Source organism: Rhamphochromis sp. 'chilingali' (genome assembly GCF_963969265.1).
Source record: "Rhamphochromis sp. 'chilingali' genome assembly, chromosome: 12".
In the NCBI taxonomy this organism is placed as follows: domain Eukaryota; kingdom Metazoa; phylum Chordata; class Actinopteri; order Cichliformes; family Cichlidae; genus Rhamphochromis; species Rhamphochromis sp. 'chilingali'.
Genome location: NC_137939.1, coordinates 10851809 through 10871628, shown reverse-complemented (window position 1 = coordinate 10871628; position 19820 = coordinate 10851809). Strand labels below are relative to the sequence as shown.

Here is a 19820-nt window from a genome sequence, read left to right as displayed (position 1 = left end):
AATAAACTATTTAAAAAAGTTTAATTCCAAACAACATATTGTAAGGATCTGTTTATTTCAGAGGCAAAACATTTACAGTAATGTGCAGAAATCCAGAAAACATCCAGTGTCTGACAGCGCTTGTAATTACTGTGGCGTTGGGAATTAAACTGACTCCAAATGTCATATTTATACAATAGTATTTGTCAAATCTTAGTTCATATAAATTACAGTCATAACGTTTTGCTCTTTATACACAAACCCATTTTATCGGAAAACACATTTACATCAGAATCTCCTTAGAGAGGAACCAGCTAGAGGAGTAACTATAAATACACATACTGCAACTGCAACAGTTTAAATTAAAACTAAGAAGTGAGATACAGAAATAAGCTGTGTTACAAACATTTCATGTGCCGCTGGATGAATTTACACTGGAATCTTAATTAAAGTGGTTCATTAACAACAGCTTTCAGCTCAGTCACACTGTGCTATTGGTCACTTGTGAATTTTTACACAAAATAATTTGAAGGATGGAGACCTATACGCAAGTTAGTGCTTAGTGTATGCAAGCAGTTTTTTTTTCAGTATTTCTAGTATAACGGTATAATCAATTATATTGCTAATTTGGGTCAAAAAAGTTTTTAAAATGATTACATGTAACGCTAAACGTCCACATTTACCACATGGATGGTTAATGTAAATGCCCGACAAGGTGAAACTGGTAGGTTTTTCAGTTCCTGGTTTTATAGGTCAACAGCTGCTCGCTGCGGCTTTGACTTCATGCAGATGTTACTAAAACAGGAGTAGATGTTTCAATGTTATGTTGTTGTGCACCAGTCATGGTGCGACTGACAAATTAGAGATGTCACCAGTGGATTCTGAACAAAAGTGGAAGTCTATGGCACAGAGGAATACACACAATATATCAGGGTTTGGCTACATATGTGGATACAGTGTAACCGGTATTAAACCCTACGACTTGTTTCATTTCTAAAATACCGTCCTGAAAGCACTTCATCACAGCATGGGTACTGCAGATCATGTCCAGATAAAAAGGTATCATCCTCTAGTAAAGAGGTAAGCATGTTTGACCAAATTCTTATCACTTTAGGGTGTAGATGGCAATAATGCGCTGTTGCACTGGTAAAAAAATCGTATATCACGTGAAGATATGAATGTGAAAAAACTGCCTGTGGTGTGTCCTGAGGCATCTCAGAAGCAGCACCCGCATCAAGCACATTTCTGATTATTAGAAGAGTGAACCTGCAGCACCCCACAGAGGCCAGGAGACAGCCCAAAGTAAGATTGTGCCCCACATGAGCCATGATAGAAAAACAGTGACAGACTTGCTTAGTGATGCTTACATTTACTACCTCTGGTGATGAACGTGCACATATTTAAACCACATTCTTCATTCTTTCCAGCCTGTAAAAATGGTACCGAATCATGCATAAAGTAATCCCCCTGTGTAGTTTACAGTCTTACGTGTGGAAAGTCTAAACTACAAATGGAAAATGAGCATTAGAAGCTTTGCACTCTCTTTCTGGAGCTAGTGTGCCAAAGGAAACTGCTAATGTCAACCACGGGGATAACAATCAAAACACGTTGGCTTGTTTTAGCACCTGCATACTTTACGGAGGTCCCACGTCCATCTAAAAAAGAAAACAATCATCCACAAGCTTCAAAATGCAACTTTAACACATGACAAGTTGCAAGTTAAAAAGAGTTAGTGCTCTCCCTTCAGTTTCTGTGTGACACATTTGATGCGGATATTTTCTCTGAGGTTGCGGAGGCGCGCGCTGCGACTTGTGATTTCCTCCACGTAGCATTTGGGGAACCAGCCCCGCTCCCCGTCTGACAGCCTGATGCCTTCCACCCAGCCTGTTGAAACACAGCAGCCCTTAGACATCAAATAAACAGCTGCGTGTTTAATGCATCCATGTTCTGTTCATTTAGGTTCAGGCTGGAGTGGTAAAAAAAAAAAAACAGACTGCCCGATTCTTACCATCACTTGTAATTGTCTTGGCGTGAAGAATGTCAGCTTTTTCCAGTGTTAACTCATCGTGCTCTTGAGCCTGGTAGCTTTTGATGCACTGAACTTGCGATATATCTAATAGGAAAAGGCACGAAGCGAGAACATGAATGAGGAGGTGAATAGTGTTGCCTTAAATCTTTCTGCACTGATAGATCTCCACTGACCATCATTTTCATTGGCTTGCTCGATGTCTACGAGCGGGTCAGACGGAAACATGGCGGTGATCCATCTCTGCTTCCCGCTCCTTGGCAAACACAAAGCCGACAGGAGCGGTTAAACAACTTAACTTGTCCAGCTGTGACTGAAGCTTTTGACAAAGACATGACACTCACTCGGTGTGTGATTTGAGCAGAATCTGATGTTTGAGCTGCTGGCCTTCACACAGCTGTAGGTGGAAGATGAAGCCTGAGATCCCCTGCAGCTTCTGACTGAGATCCTTCACTTTCAACTCTCCGATTTTAGCGTGTACAAACACCATAAACTTCCATGTACTGCAAAGGACAATGGGTCATTTTAGTATAATGATCAATAGCAAGCAGTATATACAAATTCATAGATAAAACTACATCTCAGTAAGTTGTTGAACCACTAGCACCACCTACCCATTCTACTTGGTTTTGGTACTCTACAGAAGGAATGAAGCAGCAATCTTTTCCTATTTGGTGCAGGTGTAGCCTGTAATATTGGAAAAACTCCACCACTCCTCAATAAAGAGCGTTCACTACAACTTTGAAATGATTTGCAGGGATTCTTCCTTGTAAAGGGACAATCGAACCAATATTATGGCAGCAAAATGCTGCCTACAGCATAATAGAGTCACCTGATCACCTCACTGTGGGGTTAAAGGTCTGGGAAAAACACCAAATTGTCAAACTGAAACAACACCTTTAAACTAGGTAGATACCACCTTTAAGATCATCTTCTCATGCATATCTGAGCCGCTTCTGGCACTTTTACCACTTTTTAATGCTCTGCGGAAGTCCTATTATGACCCTCTGCATTTGTTCCATTTTGACACGGGATCTTAAACTTCGATGTGAAAGTGGGACGACTTTCATGCTGAGGGTGATCAGTCTTGATGAGATCAAGAGACCAAACAGCAGCTTTTGGTCAAAGAGTCCCCAGATCTCAATAATCAAAGCGGCGGGAGCACATCCTGGACTCCCCCACCCCGACATTTATGGGGCTCTGCAACGTGAATTCATGGCCCGGGGTTAGACTGTCAACACAGACTTCTACTGCCTGAGACAGACCGGTGGAAATGACCCAAACTGGGGTCCTCGCCAGTGTGCCGCTTGCAGTTTACTGAAAATGGATGAATTTTTCTGGCCACACCTTTGGCACTTTTCATGTTATGCATCATTAGAGTAATATTTCAGCTTTTCTTTGTGTGCACACTGAATGTAACTCACTCCTTCCTCCTGGACAGCAGCAGGCAGTCATTGAAGAGGTGGAGGTACACTGGCTTGGTGGGTAACTTGAGCTTTGATCCAGAGATGCTCATTGTCTGAGTGTCTACTTCCAGGAGTTCTCCGTGCTTTACCAGCCAACGTGACTGGGAAATAAGAGGAAAGATCTACAAAGAAAGGAAGCAGGCTCCGCTTTAATGAACAAAAAAAAAAATACAAAAATGTGATAATAAGAGGAACCTTCAAACGCTTCCCTCACCTTGCCCTCAAAGTGGATTTTCTTGTTGAGATGGATGAGTTCCTCCATCCTTTTCATCGACTGCACACTGGAGTTACATTCTTTGATGATCTAAGAAGACAAATACCAACATGGTGATTACTGTCATGTCTCACTACTGGTACTCGTCCAACTGGCTATTACAGATGATAATCACCACCTTTTTTAGCTCATTGAAAGCTTTGGTGGCGGTGTCCTCATCTCGGGAACCCGGTGTTGTCCTCTTTAAGATATTCTGAAAAGTAAAGATGGTTTTGAAGATGTTCCAAGGAGTAAACAATACTTTTGTGTGGTGATGTCGCAGGGGAAAACGAAGAGTTATCCTGTATGCAGTTCCGTATGATTGGGTTTCAACTGGAATTCTGCAGTGAATGTTTAAGCGTGTACCTCCACTAGCATTTTAAGCCGCGTGATCCTCTGAAACGGGAGGATTAGGAAAGAGGTCAGAGGAAGTCTTTGGCAGATGGGGTCCTCCTCCAAGCGAGCCAGGATGCCGGGGAAACGAGGGTTTTCGTGCCTGAGAGGACAGGGCGAGAAATGTTTTAATGACTTTCAGAGAAAGTGAATCAAAATTCCAGCATCCAATTCAGCTTGAGAAAACATGCTCTTAGTCGAGATGAATCATCTGCAAGTTAAGTCATGCAGGCGTGAAAATACACCAGAGCACTCTCAGACAGCCACACAACAATCAGACTTTATGCACTGTGGTCAAGCACATGTGCAGATGTGTGCTCACGTCTTCCGGGGCTGATGTGTTTCTACACTCACAGCAAACGCTGGTATGTCTGCTCCTGGTAAGCCTGGTTGGTGACATAGGGTAAATAAACCCTTCGCAGAGACGGGCAGTGGTCCAGGACGATGTCGCACACATCGAAACGGAGAATGTCTTCTTCCAGCCTGTGCTCCAGATCCTGAAGAAATCTACAGGCAACAAGCGAGGAGAGACTCAGAGAAGGAGATGTGATACTGGAGATGTTAGCACACGCCGACCTCAGGGTAACAGAAGGACGTCAGCTGCGTGTTACTTCACCTCTCACTGACATCTTTGACTTCGGGCAGCTTGGAGAAGAGCCACTGCTTTTCCTGAGCCCCGAGGCAGTCTGCGAGCTCCGGTGATAGCATGAAGTGGTCCACTGCGATTGTCAGGCTGCGAATGTACGACGCCTCGGACGTCACCAGCTCAAACTTTGCCTGAGTTTAGATAAAAGCAGCAATTCAGCTTTATAAAGAGCAGTAAGAGTGAAATAGAGATGAAATGAGACGGAAACGTAATATTTTACTCACCTCCTGTAATTTCCTTTCTTCGTTGCTGAAGTTGTCGAGCTGCCCGCTGCTTCGAACATCAGGTATATCCTGCCACAGTGCAAAAGCAGAGCCTCGCGATGAGCGAAAGGAGCTGGATGGGGACAGATTTGATGGAGACGGGATCCCATCAGAGCCCTCCTCCCTGAGCCCCTCCTCCTCTGTGCCCGGCTCCTTCCCTTGCTGCCTCTGGATCTCTCTATTGATGGCGACGTCGCTGTATTCCTGGTACAGAATCGCTGCAAAAAGAGCAAGTTTGTTCCAGGAAAGAACAGGTAAGACTTTGTAAAGATTGGAATATCTTACAGTTTTGGAAAAAACAAACAGTAAGTGAAGCGAACTTACAGCTGGGTAAAAACCGTGACAGTCGATTTGAACTAGGAACAGATGGATGTGTGTTCAGGTCCTCCTCTATGGATTTCTTACGCATTCTGCGAAACGATGGGAAATGAAACTCTATGTTTGATTTATTCTTTACAGATTTTAAGTAGCACTATTTTTGCTACTATTTACCCGAGCTTGGCGCTCCAGCGTTGCAAAGGCATCCCATTGTCACTGCTGGGAAAGGAAGGTGCTGGTCCCACGGGACTCTGGGGAGCGCTGTCACTGGAGCCTCCTGAGCTCCGCTGCTTTGAGTTTGACTTACCTTAGGAGAATGAAATGCAGATAGTGGATGTGAGATTTATGGCATTTATGACATGACCTTCTGAGACCTACTCTGATAGACCGCATGCAATAAAGGAGACAAAGAACTGTTGTACTTTCTTTTTCATGACTTTTTACACTAAGGATTAACCTGAGGCTTCTTTTCTGAGAACATAGGAAAAGCTATTTATCACTGTCAGTTTGTACACTCTACAGTCAGCCTGTGCTTGGTGCTTGGCAGCAATAGCAAAGTTATTAGAGATGATGATTTCATGATTGTTGCCTGAGTGGTTAGGCTTTGTTCCACTAACATTCACCCCTCGAGTTTAAAGCACAGCAGAACTTTTAATGTGGCTGAATCCTGCAGTCATTGCAGCTTGTGGTCACTCTTGCCTCTGCTCAGTAAATGCTAAATTTCTAATAGGCATTTAAGATTGAAACTTTTGGAAGAAGTAAATGAATAAACTGCCCCAAGCAGCATGCTGTGGTAGTCATCTTATTAAGTCATCTTTAATTTGTCTCACTGATCTGTTATAATCCGTTGGGCTGCTTTGGAAAACTCTTGATTGATCCATCACTGTTGTCTACTCACAGTCGGTGTTGGGGTTGAGGTTGCTGGAGCTCTGTCTGTCCCTGGAGGCTACCCGAGCAGAGAGCGACTTCCCCAGCTTCAAGGTGAAGGAGTTCTTCCTTTGCGATAGCTGAAGCCTCGATATTATCTCTGAAGCTGAGAAGCGCCGCCGTTCCTGGTCGCCTTGGCGGGTGCGTGACAAAGAGCTCCCTCCACCCGCGGCGATCGATGTGTCCATGCTGCCACTCACCTCTCCTACACATGGCATCGAGTCCTCTATTATCTGCAACGGTTCTTCGGGTAGATTAAAAATATCATCGTGACTGGTGTTTGAGAGATCCGTAGCACCGTCTGTGGATGAGGGACTTGAAATGGTCTCTAGTGAAGATATTCCGCTGAGGTCTTCTTCTAAGAAAGATGCAAAAGGTCCAGGAAAGATGTAGTCTGCTTCCAGGACTGGGCTGCTGAGCGATTCATCACTCGGACTGTCTGGGGAATAAACCTGCATCTTTCTCCCTGCGCATGAGAAAATTACTTTATTAGATGAGAAGAAAGAATGTTAAGGAGCTTTAGAGCCTAATTTGCCAAATCAAACAAAAGGTTTACACTCACGGATGGATTTCTCTTTCAGGGAAGCCTGTGATGTTCTCCTCTGAGGCTGGCAGGAGTCTGGGCCCTGAATGCCAGGACATTCTGGTGACGACGGTAGCTGAGATTCCAAGGAGTCTCTGTTTGTGTACAGAGAGGACAGAGGGAACGATAGAGGGAGGCTAAGAGCAGCGTGGAGAGGACGACATACTGTCGTGACCGTTTGTGGCTTTTCAGTTTCCTCCTGCGAACGAGTCCTGCTGCCATTTTGGCATTCAAGCTCGCCGTCACCTGCGGCGAGTGTGGGAGAGTTCGAATTCAGATTTGTTCCACGCTCGCTGTCTGTCCTGCGGCCTCTGCTGCATGTGTCATTCTGTTCGTTTAGCGTCTGTCTGCAACCATTCAGATGCTGCGAGTGTGTTGTGCACTGTGCGTGTGGTATAATGGCCGGCCTCGAGGAGCCAAAACCATTTAATTTGTGAGTCGCTGTTGGCTGTAGCTCAAAAAAGGCCAGCGTTTCCTGCTGGCACACAGCAACGTGCTTGTGGTGACACATGTGGATGAGACGTCTGTCCTCGGTGGATTCACTCAGACTCTGGGACTCTGCCGAGCCGCCCGGGATCCACATGCTGGGGGCTTCTCCTGGGCAGCGAATGGCATGAAGGTGAGGCTGGAAGTCAGGCAAAGGTGAGAACCCATACCCGGGGAGCATCGCTGAACGGGCACATGAGAGCTAAAAAAGAAGAGAGGGAAGATCACAAATTCTTATTTTCTAATTCAAATGCAAATGAGCTGCAGACTGGAACTTTGTTAATAGCTTTGGTAAACAGTGGCTCATAAGGGACTGGATAAAAAAAGGATTTAGAAAATCTACATTCAGGATTTAGAACTGCCTAAAAAATAGCATTTAATTCTGCAGTAACATCTGAAAAACATGGAGCAAACATAATTCCTCCAACCACCTTGCTGGACAGAATGACTACAGCAGCATACCACTTATCTTGCAATCGAACATGGTCGGACGCGGCTCAGTGTTTGCAGCCTGGCTTAGTGTCGCCAGAGGATTCCTAACAATCGATCGAGTGTTTCGGTGTTTTCAGTTCTAATAAGCAGCAGTCCAAATTCTGGAAGTTTGTGAAACCATTTAGATCATTTATGGATGCCGACTGTGTGGAGGTGGCACAAGAACGACCTTCTAAAACCCTTTCTTCACATTTTACAACTCGTGCAGCAGGATAAAGGCACATATACAGCTCCATGAAAAAGGACCCTGAAACTGACATGTGCAGACATGCGCGCACACGCACGCACGCACGCACATTTAAGTCTGATGCAGTGTCTTCCTGCTCTAATTAAAGGACTTTTCTCCACACAGCATTCACCCCCTGTACTTAACATCTCCACACACACGTGCACACACTGCAGCTCCAGACAGAATACCACAACAGAAGAACAGACGGAGGAAGAGATCGTCAGCACTCTCACCTTTCACCTGAGCTCTACACTCATCTGTCAGTCTGGTTGTTGTTCTGACTTCCTGTCAGCTGCTGTCTTCAGCAGGCACCTTTAGTGATTGACTATTTACAGTGAGTGTCTGCTGAAACACAGCAGCGGGTCATAAAGTTAGCTCTCCTGACAGGCTCTTTATACACACACACACACACACCAGTGGAGCTCTGTCTCTGCTTACACTGCTTCCTGGGCAAGTAATCCTCAACTTTTGGCCTAAACACCTAGGGAAAAGAATAAGGCAGACACGAACGTACAGCACACACACACACACACACACACACACACACACACACACACACACACACACACACACACACACACACACACACAGGGATATAGAGGTAGGGATTATTAAAAAATAGTTTTTATATTCAAGTCACATCCTCGCAGGAACCTAGGCATGTGGTTCTGGCATAATCACACTGCTGTCGATGGCAGCACACCAGATTCTTCTGTTTTCTTGGCAATAATAACAAAAAGTTAATTTCTTTGTCAGGTCAAGTTTTTTTTTTAAAATATATGTTCTTGTGGCTGAAGCACTTGGTTAAACTGTACGTAGCAAACAAATTTGCAAGCACTAATACCGTTTTCCACACATGCACGCTCACATTTGTGCCACATTTGTTTTCAGTCACTTCTTTTTTTTGTTCATTTTTAATAAAGATAACTACTGAATGCTCATGAAAAATATATATCTTGCAGCATAACTTGTTAGCACTGCAGGATAAAATATGTTAGCCTGCATGTTTAATTTTAAATCTATCCAGCTTCACTTGATTATTTTAAACTCCTGTAAACTCACAGAGTGCAAAAATAGTGTACTGTATGACAAACTTTTCTATCGGTATTTTTCCACAACAGCCCACACACACACACACACACACACACACACACACACACACACACACACACACACACACACACACACACACAGTGCAGGCTCTCTGTAGCCAGAAATTATACCCTTTAATTTGGGGATGTTTTTTTTGTAATTTAGAGTTTAATCATCATTCTCACACTGCAAATGTTTACGAGAAGCTTACATTTTACATTAATGTATCCCATTAACCTGAGTACCTGTAATTGGCATGTGCCTAGTGTCCCTTAAGTGGATAAAAGCATACACTCGTGCTTTCACTGAGAGTATGTTTGTAATGTTGCCTGTTTGCCTGGAGAATCACGGACTGGAAATCACAGTTTACCTTCCTTTTTGTTGAGCGCAGATGTGTATGCTGTGAATATGAGGCCGTTGAAAAGCCACACCTGTTCTTGTGGCAAAGGTAGGCAGACCAGTCAATCCTATCTCTCTGTTTCTTTCTTACACACACACACACACACACACACACACACACACACACACACATACACACACACACACATACACACACACGGTAGGCAGGCTCAAATGGTTACCTGTTCCCCGCTGCAGACAAAGGCAGCCTTTATCTGTGTACCTGGGCCAGGCCGCCCTGAGCACAGGACACCTGAGAGGGTGTGGGAACTGCTTATACTGATCCACTCATATAGTGCAGCCACTGAGCCATATAAACACATCTCGACCACTGCTGCATAATGACACCAGCTTACTGGTATCTGCATGTGATTACTGGCTGGTTATACTCTAATCCTGCTGTAGTGTATGTCAAGTATTAGCTAAACCCTCTCTACCGCTGTCGTTTATAGTGCATTGTCTAGCAAATAAGGGAAATAATCTATCCTAATGAATGAATGTTCACATAAGCCTTTAACAGCACGTTAAATGTAACATAAATCTGCGCAGCGCATTAGTTTCATCTTTTCATTTGACCAAGAGAAAGATTTAAAGAGCTGAGAATAAATCCCACTGCTGTGTTTTATCAAAACATGAAAGCATCCGATTACATGTGGTGCGCATTCCTCTCCCTGATACAATTATATCTATGCACTATTAAAATTTCAATTCCAAAGACGTGTAATTTCCCTTGTCACAGCAGGGTGTTATTTTGTGACTGTTGTGGACTTTGCTGCCAGTGTTTCCCCCCCTGTAATTTCACTAGGCTGCTCTAAGACAGCGTGTCTGCATACAGAAGTTAATGAGTGGCGCTGTGGCGTGCATTTAATGCCAGCAGCCAAACGAGGAGCACTTTTAATTGTGATACGTCTCAAAATAATCCTTTAATGGGGATAAGCGCAGGAATATGAGCATAAATCTATTGCTGATTCAGCACGTCAACAGAGCCAAAACGCTGTGTAATCGCATAATTAAAGTTTGTCTGATGTTTGCTGCTGGGAGTTTAAAACAAATGGATTCATTGCTGGAGCTGTTTGTGGTTTTTGACAGTGAAGATGTACATGTCTACACTGTTTATTTTACTAATGCTAGGGTGTATAAAGGTAGCACTGCTTTAAATGGGCACGTAAGCAAATCTATCACAAACTTGTTGGTGATCAAGATATTATTCAAACATCAACATGAACCCGTCCCACGCAGCACTTACTACTGCTGTTATCTCGCTGTGATTGACCTTTGATCTACTAAAACACGGCAACCACTGTACATTCCCAGTTCCCACTTGGATTCAAAAGTTACCTTCTGCCATGGTGCAGCTCCACGGGATTTTTCTAACTGGCTAGCTGACAACAATAAACAGCCAAAGTAATCCAGCTATCAACACAGGCACTGTAATTTATTTTAAGTCTTTTCCACATTTGCGTCTGTAAATACTCACTAGAGAGCTGAACGCACATTAATCGCAGCCTGAAAGAAGTAACGCTGATCTGAGCCCACGAAGACTGAGCTTGTGGTCTCCAAAAGTACAAAAACTAAAGGATTTTTATTTTCAGGGATCATAAAACTAAGAAACGGTATAAGAGTAGATCTAGCCTCTTCAAATAAAAAAAAATAAAAAAAGTTTTCACTGATGCCATTTCCCTGGCCGGAAACAGACAATGTCGTCTAACATCACAAACTAGGAAAAATAAAGCGTGTTGATGATTAGTCAAGATAAAATAGATAACACTTAAAAATGTACATTATTTTAGTTCTTTGGAAATGTGTTATCTCAATATGTCAGATAAAGGCGCACCCCCCACCCCCCAACAAAAATCTCTACGTTGAGTAAGACTAAAACTAGGTTTAGTAAAAAACTTTCAGTTGCTGAAATAAAAAAAAATCTAGTCATTTTAAAAATAACAAAAAATAGAAACTAGCTGAAATGATGATCTGCACTCACCAAACAAACTGAAACAAAGTAAAAATACCGAGCGTTTCATCACCAGCGCGGTGAGGATCTGGTGCATTTGTGTTTGTGGGACTGGTGTCTACACGACTTTGGGTCTGCTGCTTTCACAGACTCTCATGTTTCTATCAAATGTTCTGAACAGCTTTGAATCTTCCCCCCATAAATGCGCCCCATTTTATAATAACTAAAAAAGACCAAAAATAACCCTAAAAACAATAAATAGAGATAAAGATACTTTGTCATTTAGTGACTCTCCGTCAACCAACGTCAAGGGATAAAAACGGCTTTTTAAAAAAACGACACAGACATAGTAGCAATAAAAAAAATGTTCATATGGTTATTTACAAGAATGCAAAGATTACAATAGTGTGCATTTGCTTATATAGTAAATGTTAAACAATAAATGATTAAAGCCACTGTGGAATCCAGCTTAAACTAAACTGAGCTTAAAACAAAAACACTGCCAGGCTGAATGGATAAACTAAGATAAACTAATCCTGATCATCAGGATCCAGTATAAACACTTTACTTTCCTAACCTTCAGGCCAATGCACACTTTGCTTTGCTATGATGCTGCAACCCACACAACGCTCCATAAGAGGCGCCAGTGATAAATTACAATAATTTAAGGTTTTAAGGTTCCTTCCTTGCAGCGTTACGATGCCTTATGGCAGAAATATGAATAACCAGGCACAATGAAAAGATAACACACACACAGTCACACTTTTTTCCATGACTGCCCGTCCTCAGTGTGTTTGGTCAGACAGACGTGGAGTGTCCTGGCAGTGTGGTGCGACCATCTCACGTGTATGTGTGAGATCGCAGTTCAGCTCGGTCACATCGGACCACTAATTGCCAAGCAGCAGGCTAAAGAGCACAGCACTGTCTGCCGAGACAAGACGTGACATCATTCAGCGTCAGGGAAAAGCACCTTCCTCAGCTCTCTGTTTTCTTCGAAATATTTCCATTGAGCGCTGGGACAGATGTGAAACAGCTTTCAAAATGGAAAGCATAAAGCGTCTGATGCAGTATTCTGTTGTTGCAACAGCATATTTCACAGCGTGTTCAGTTCTGATGAGATCCTACAAGCTGCTGTAGAGCAAAAAACGATGTCTAACTAGGACTAATTTGATGCAAATTATGATGCGTTGGCATACGAACAGTTAAAGGCAGCTGGGAACTTGTCGAGAAAATTTAGATCTAACAGAATATTACAGAGGTAGGCATGTTTAGCAAATGAGTAAATATCTTTGAAACCACAGCCTTTGGAGTTGTTATTAATGTTGCAATTGAACCTTGTGCTTCAGTGCAGCTACCATAGTTTTAAAAACAGCATTTTATGGATGATTATGACGGCTTAAATCATTAGAAAGTGTTTTGCTATTTATCTGTTAGTATTTTCTGATTGCTTACAGTTGATAACGCATCTATAGTGCAGTTGCACTTTCCCGGCTGATTCTTAAAATATGCATTTAATTAAGGTGAAATTAATTCAACCGCACTGATGGAAATTTGCCTCAGTTCAGGTTTATTTTGTGCACCGCTTCAAATGTGCAACACAGACACGTGTGTGGAAAATAAGGTGGTATTCATGGTGTTTCATTTTAATCTTTCAAAATTAAGCTGTGCTGAATTCTAGTGAAAGAAGTAGTCCAGGTTGACGCGCTAATCAGCATTTCTTTTGTCAGATCAAACATGTCAGCAGTTTTAAAGCAGATGGGTGAATTTTAGGTCAGGCAGTTTAGTTTCTTGGTATTCGTACTTCTTCTTCCAGCCTCCACCAGTGGCGACAGGTGAGTACCCCGGAGGCTACAGAGAAGGTTGGTAGTGGTGGTGTTAGTGGGAGGGTTACCTAAATGTTTACACATGGTGTGGGTTCTCCTAATCCTCCCCTAAAGCCTCAGGCAACTTACCCATGACCTACTGGGACACTATGAAGATGCATGCTGACAACCCAGCTAATAATCGCACAAAGCTACAACTCAAAAGGTACACCTGAATGTCTGTGTGCGTGTGGCAGAGAGAGGGGCTCCCAGCCTTTAATTGAAACCGACAACATGTAGAGAGGCCCTCTCTAACCTTGTCTCGGCCAGTGGGCTTCCTGCTAGCAGAGATGAACAAACAGTGAACCCTCATTTAACAGCCTGGAAAAATGGCGACCATCTCACGCATAAACGCCAAGACTTTTGGACCTTTAACCTTTCTCCTGCCCCCCACTCCCGGCTTCACTCATCCGCCATGACAACTGCAGTCAGATAAGCTGATGCACAAGAGACACGCAGCCAGGATAGCAACGACACAAAGGAGCTATTGACAAAACTTATGGAAATAACCTGATCTAATTATGGTGCTTTGTCAGGAGTCGCAAAAGCTACCATGTAGATGGAGAGCCAAAGATCCAACAGGTTGTAAATCCAGAAAATCTGATAATGAGCACCTTCTGACAGAGGATGGTTATCAGAATGCAATGAGATTTGAAAAAAAGGAGAGCTGTTTTAGCAGGTTATGCGGAGATATGAAAAGTTAAACCCAATCAGATTAGTTAAAATTCAGCAAGCATGTCGTTTTTATAGTAAACGTTCCATTATACATATCATCAAGTCTTCAAATATCTTCTTTTTCTCCAACCACTAGATAAATGCCTTTAGATATTCATACATATTAGATTTAACTGACTCTCTTACCTGACTAGCTAATGCTAGTATCCTATATATTTTTTCTCTTTAGCTAATTTGAGCACCAATTCACAGAAGAAGTTCAGGACACTTTACACTGTACCTTAAAATATTAGCAAGAAACCCCAATGCTATATATCCAGAGGATGATAAAACATATTCCTCCATGCTAAAAAATATTTTAAACACAGTACTCTGATACTCCTGGGTGTCTTTATTCATTACTACAAACATAAGCAAATCACTATTGTTCAGAAGGGTTAAAGAAATCTGAGCTGGCAGCAATCACTTCAGAGTGTCGGGTCAGAACACTTGCAAATGTTCAGATGTAAGAGGAACAAACAGGCAGAGTCCAGGAATAAAGTTGTCATTCTTTGTATTTCCAATTGAGAATGTGCCCGCAGCTGGGCGAGAGAGTGTGTGTGGGTGTGTATGTGTGTGGTTTGGTCTTATGAACGCACACACTGTCCGTTGTTCGGCTGCCGTTTGTCCCTGAACTAAAGTTGCGGACATGCACCCCGATGGTGCATTCAGGGGGCATAGAAAATCCCATACACAAACCTAACCCTTTTGTACAACTATAGTTTAAACTCAGTCCTACATATACTGCTCTAAATACTCAAACATCTAATCCGGATTACTCCACAGCTGAAAATAGTTCCTGACAAATGATTTGGTTTGTTGATAAAAGTTTACATTTTGTTTTCAAGTGGCACAGTGGAGCAGAGGTTGCCTCACAGCAAGAAGCTCCTGAGTTCGACAACCATTTGACTGGGTCTTTGTGTGCATGTTCTCCCCGTGTCTGTGTGGTCAGACTGGCGACCTTGTAGGTGTACCCTCCCTCTCACCCAGTGGTAGCTGGGGGAGGCTCCAGCCTGTCACAAACCACATCCTTTCAATTTATTACTCTGGGTTGTTTTTTTTTTGTTTTTTTTTTAGCCCAGAAGAGTTCTAATAACTGACTGCCATTCATGCAACTGCATTGGTTTCATTTTAGTTTATGGCTTACATCTGTCTGCTGAACAGGAGGATGGGGGGTTTGTTAGTTCTTCAACTGTCAATCAGAGCACTTTGATTCCTAATCTGATCTTTTGCCACGAGCTCTCGAGAGTTTGACCTACTTTACACCAAACTGCTGCTGCATCTCTCGCATTCATCAGCTCCTGTGTTTGCACACACGCTCTCTGTTGCACTTTTAACTACAGTATCTCTCAGCACCGAGCCCTACCCATGCTCCTCGCTTTTATCATGCGGACAGGCACGGACAAGCTATAAGTTGTTTTGAAATGTGATCAGGCAAAAGTGGAGCACGCCTGATGAGATGACCATTCAGAAATGATTCGTGTTTAGCTGAGAGCTAAAGCTGTAAACTATTCAAAACCAAACTGTGAATACGAGCAGCATCGAGGGGATTAGTGGGTGTGAAAGAGAGCTGAATGGCCTTTAAATTGGGAAAGAAGACATGCTGCAGATGAATGTGAAAGCAACACCTGGTTTATGTTTTTTTTCCTGAAGAGCACAGATGTGCAGAAAACATTTTAATGAAGGGCACTGCTTCCAAACCCAAGAATGCATTATCGTGCACGAGCCCAAATGTGAACACACGATGCGTCTCACTGGCCAAGTCAAAAACCTGGGGCTACAGTCTTAGACAGGTGTGCAGCAACGCAGTCAGGGCAGTGCTCTGTACACATCGCCCCTGGGTTTAGATTTCAAAATTCTGTTGGTTTTAACCTTTGTATATGGGCCAAAAAGCCCTCTGACAGAGCCATGGACTGCTGCCTAAAAAGTAAAAAGTTTATGTTTTCAAAGCGAGGCTGGAGCCTCCTGCTTGCCTCAGAAAAAAACGTTTCTAAATACAAATCAAAGCCATTGCCTTGCTTATCATTATTAACTGAGTGCAGAGGCTTTTAACTCAGTAGGTGGCCTGTTTCAGAGTACAGGTTTTGAAGACAAGTTCACGTCCAACTTGAGAGGCGCCCTACCCCCAGATGATACGCAGGAGACACTTTTCCACATTCCCCGGATGACTCGGCACACTCATTCCTCTGAAATTGACCGCTAAGCTGAGGCAGGAGACAAACAAAGAAACTCGAAATCACACAAGCAGGAGCAAAAGGCTGCTATTATGGGCTGTTAACACTGCTGCTATTTAGGCCACAAGCCAAAAAAAAAAAAGGAACATGACCAAGTAAGTTTAAAATATCAGTGTCACTCATGGTTAAATGACAGGTTGCTCTCAGTCAGTGCTGCTTAGTGATCTTAGCCTAGTTTTTAAGGAAAACAGGTGAGTGAGGAAACCAGAGCAGAGGCACTTATGACAATTTTTGTGAACATCTATAAATCCCATGAGGTAAACAGGGAAGCAGTTGCATGCAAGGTTAGCAGGGATAGGTGAGGTGGGAGGATCGAGAGGTGTGGCATCCAGGATTGCTTTCCTAAACTTTGCACACACCTACACAAACATGTGCACATGCACACACAGACATACACACACACTCAGACAGCCAGTGTCTGAGTGGCAGGTGATGGGGCAGGTGCTCTGCAGACATGCAGTTGTGTGGGGGAGGAAGTGTTGGGGAAAGGCAGGGCTCCTGCGGCAAGCAAAGTTATAAATCTGTGATATCAGCAGGCGTGCAGAGTGAAATCAGAACTTCAGTCATTTGCTGGGAGACCAAAAAATGTAGTCAGAAAGAAAAACAAGTCAGTCATCAAACATCTTTCTTTCCCTCCAATGAGAAAAAAGATAGATAGATTATCAGAGAGACGATCTCCAGCCTGTAATAAAGTGTAGTAAAACAGTCCAAGGTCCTGATTTACACTTTCTGCCCGTATGATGTGCATATGGCTCATTCGAGACAAACACACCGCAGTAAATCAGATAATCCACAAAACCGCTCACAACTATCTAATTGTGCTCCAGTCAAAATATGAATCTCCAGACTATCCATACACATCATCATCGTCGTCATCGCCATCATCATCGGCAGCCGTCAACTCACATGACAACGCACTTAGTCATCAGGATAGCAGAAAGAGGGCCAGCCATCACCTGGGATTTTGCTGATGATAGTAGAAAGACATTCAGAACAAGTCAGAGTGTTCTCTCTCAGTGGGTGAGCGAGAGAAACACAGCAGCTTCCAGCTATTAAATGTCATCGGTGCATTACTGTTTTATTCACTGATGAAGCGGCGTCAGCAATTTGGCCAGTTTGGGGCTTTTGAATAAGCCCTTCGTGTCACATATGCAGATGAAGGCATTAATTAATACAAGCACTCACACGTTTCGAAGCACACGGAGCCAGAAAAGGGAAGGGTTAGTAACAAGCTCTTAGCCAGGAGCCACAAACACAGAGGTGGATTTGAGTATTATGCTAAAATCTAACAAGTAGGAGAACTGAGCAGCGTGTTTGAGCTGAAGTGCCAAGTTTCAGCCCTGTGTAGTTTTTAACAACCCTTCATCCAGCATATTCCAGACATGCACTTACCTGCCCCACTCTGCAACAACTCACTGCTCCACTGTAACCATCACATTCAAGGCTCACCTTAGTCTACACTGCCTAGGGAGCAGCTGGAAACATTACAGATGCAAGAAGCAGCTTCTTCCAAGAGAATACATTAAAGCAGAAGCTAATAATCTCACTGGCAGGATACATGCATCAATTTGAGTTGGGTAACTTGACTATCTGCAGACTTTGCCTAAGCGGGGAAGCCAGCACAATGGTTAAGCTATTAACTTGATTCTACCACACACATGGCTTTAAAGAATGTGTTCAAATGGATGCCTTTTGTTGGTAGACAATACACCTGATAACCCGTCTCATGACTGTGCTTCCTGTATCCAGCTGAGAGTTTATAAGCTGTCATATTTATGCAATGCACCTGACGAGCTGCACAGCACTACTTTCCTCAAGTGTATCACACAAAGCACAGCCTGCACTCTCGGGCAACTCAACTTCCACTCACAGCAGCCGTCTGATATCAGAGACAAGATGGAATGTGTGTGTTGGTTTCATGACTTAATTTGTTATTTCAGAGTTATTGCTGGTGTATGTTTAGTACTGTACCTCAGTGGTGTTAGCAGCCTAATGTGTGTGCTGGATGGAGTTCAGCAGCAGTGTGTGAATCCAGGCCATCCCAGGGTCAGACTGGACTCTGTTATCCATTGCTGCCTTGTGTTCCTCCCGGCTTCTCTCCTCCCTCGTCCTCCCTGTAGCTTTAGACACAGCCTGGACTTTTATAAACTGCACTCCTCCGCTCGGATCTTCTCCTTGTTCTTGTTCCCCTCTCCAGAAAAACAAAAACAGGTTGAGAAAAAACAGCCACCGCTTGCTGCACTCAGAGCTACTTGCAATGCAGATCCCCTCTCTAAGCTCTTCTGCTCTCCCTTCCCTCTGCTTTTCCCTCTCTCTCTCCCTCTCTCTCCCTCTCTCTCCCTCCCTCTCCCTCTCTCACACACACAGCTACTGTTAGGGAAGTGCTGTCTTATTTTCTCTTATTCTCCTCCCCTTCTCTTGCCCGTTCTATAAAACTGATAGTTATTTAGTTTGCCATTTCAGCACCTGCCCTGAGATTGAAAGGGAACATAAATTGGAAGGATAAGGTTGCACTTCTATGGAAGTGTTGAACCACTAAAAACTCTGAATGTGAGGGCAGTGGGGTATCTACTTTATCAGAAAAGTGATTACTTTTGTGTGTGCATGCATTGGGAACCGTCCTAATGTGTGAGATTTGCACATGGGGATTGAAAGGCAGAGATTTGCATGTTGGATTTTGTGCGTGCAGCTCCATTGCTAGAAATGCCTCTGGCTGCGGGAGCGAGCGCACGCCTGCATGCAGCTTTCACCAAATGTCAGACTCCGAGATGGAAACGGAGAGAAGCTGCAAAGGAACGCTTGAACCGTTTATAGAGGGATCAGCAATGTTCAACAACCAAACATGAAAAAGAATGGCAGTTGTGAGTTGGGTTAACTCGGGACATTGGTGTACTAATCAGTGGGAGTACGAGTACGACTAATAGTGTGTGTGTGTGTGTGTGTGTGTGTATACATACGTATACATGTGTGTATATGTATACACACATGTATATACATATACATATATGTATATACTAGGGGTGCAACGATATTCGTATCGATATTGAACCGTTCGATACAGTGCTTTCGGTTCGGTACGCATATGTATCGAACAATAAAAAAATTTTCAATTTTTTTTTTTTTTTTTTTTTTTGTGTCCCGTTTGGATCTATAGCCATCAGAATTGTTGTCTTGAGGCCAAGAAAGATGCCAAGAGGATTTATTTTAAGTGGATCATCATATTGGTCCATTTGATTGACCTTTATTATAATTATGAATTTATTTTATTTTCAGTTGCAAACGGGACAGACATGACTGTGGGATAGGACAGGGGGAAAGAATGAAAGAAAGAGGGGGAGAGAAAGAAAGAAAACCAAAGGGGAGAAAAAAAAGAACAATACAAAATTTGTAATTTATTTTATCAACTTTCCTTCTGACGATGCTGTCTGTGTTGAGCGCTCAGTGAATCTGTGTTCGACTACTCCGCCTAGGCTCGAGAGTGCAGCCTAGGCGGAGTAGTCGAACGCA

The 19820-nt window shown here is 43.2% G+C and overlaps 1 protein-coding gene across 1 annotated transcript; it reads right to left on the bottom strand.

Annotated features, from left to right (window-relative positions):
* Positions 1 to 49: 49 nt before the first annotated feature.
* arhgef19 (Rho guanine nucleotide exchange factor (GEF) 19) lies at positions 50 to 18641 on the bottom strand. The gene is made up of 16 exons (XM_080899916.1): positions 18285 to 18641; positions 6834 to 7542; positions 6243 to 6737; positions 5519 to 5651; positions 5351 to 5436; positions 4988 to 5244; positions 4734 to 4894; positions 4472 to 4624; positions 4091 to 4220; positions 3864 to 3938; positions 3686 to 3775; positions 3430 to 3593; positions 2350 to 2508; positions 2182 to 2261; positions 1988 to 2092; positions 50 to 1863 (listed from the first exon to the last, which is right to left on the bottom strand). Exons 2-16 carry the CDS (start codon positions 7519 to 7521, stop codon positions 1709 to 1711), a joined length of 2931 nt encoding a protein of 976 aa, XP_080756042.1. The 5' UTR covers positions 7522 to 7542; positions 18285 to 18641; the 3' UTR covers positions 50 to 1708.
* Positions 18642 to 19820: the final 1179 nt, after the last annotated feature.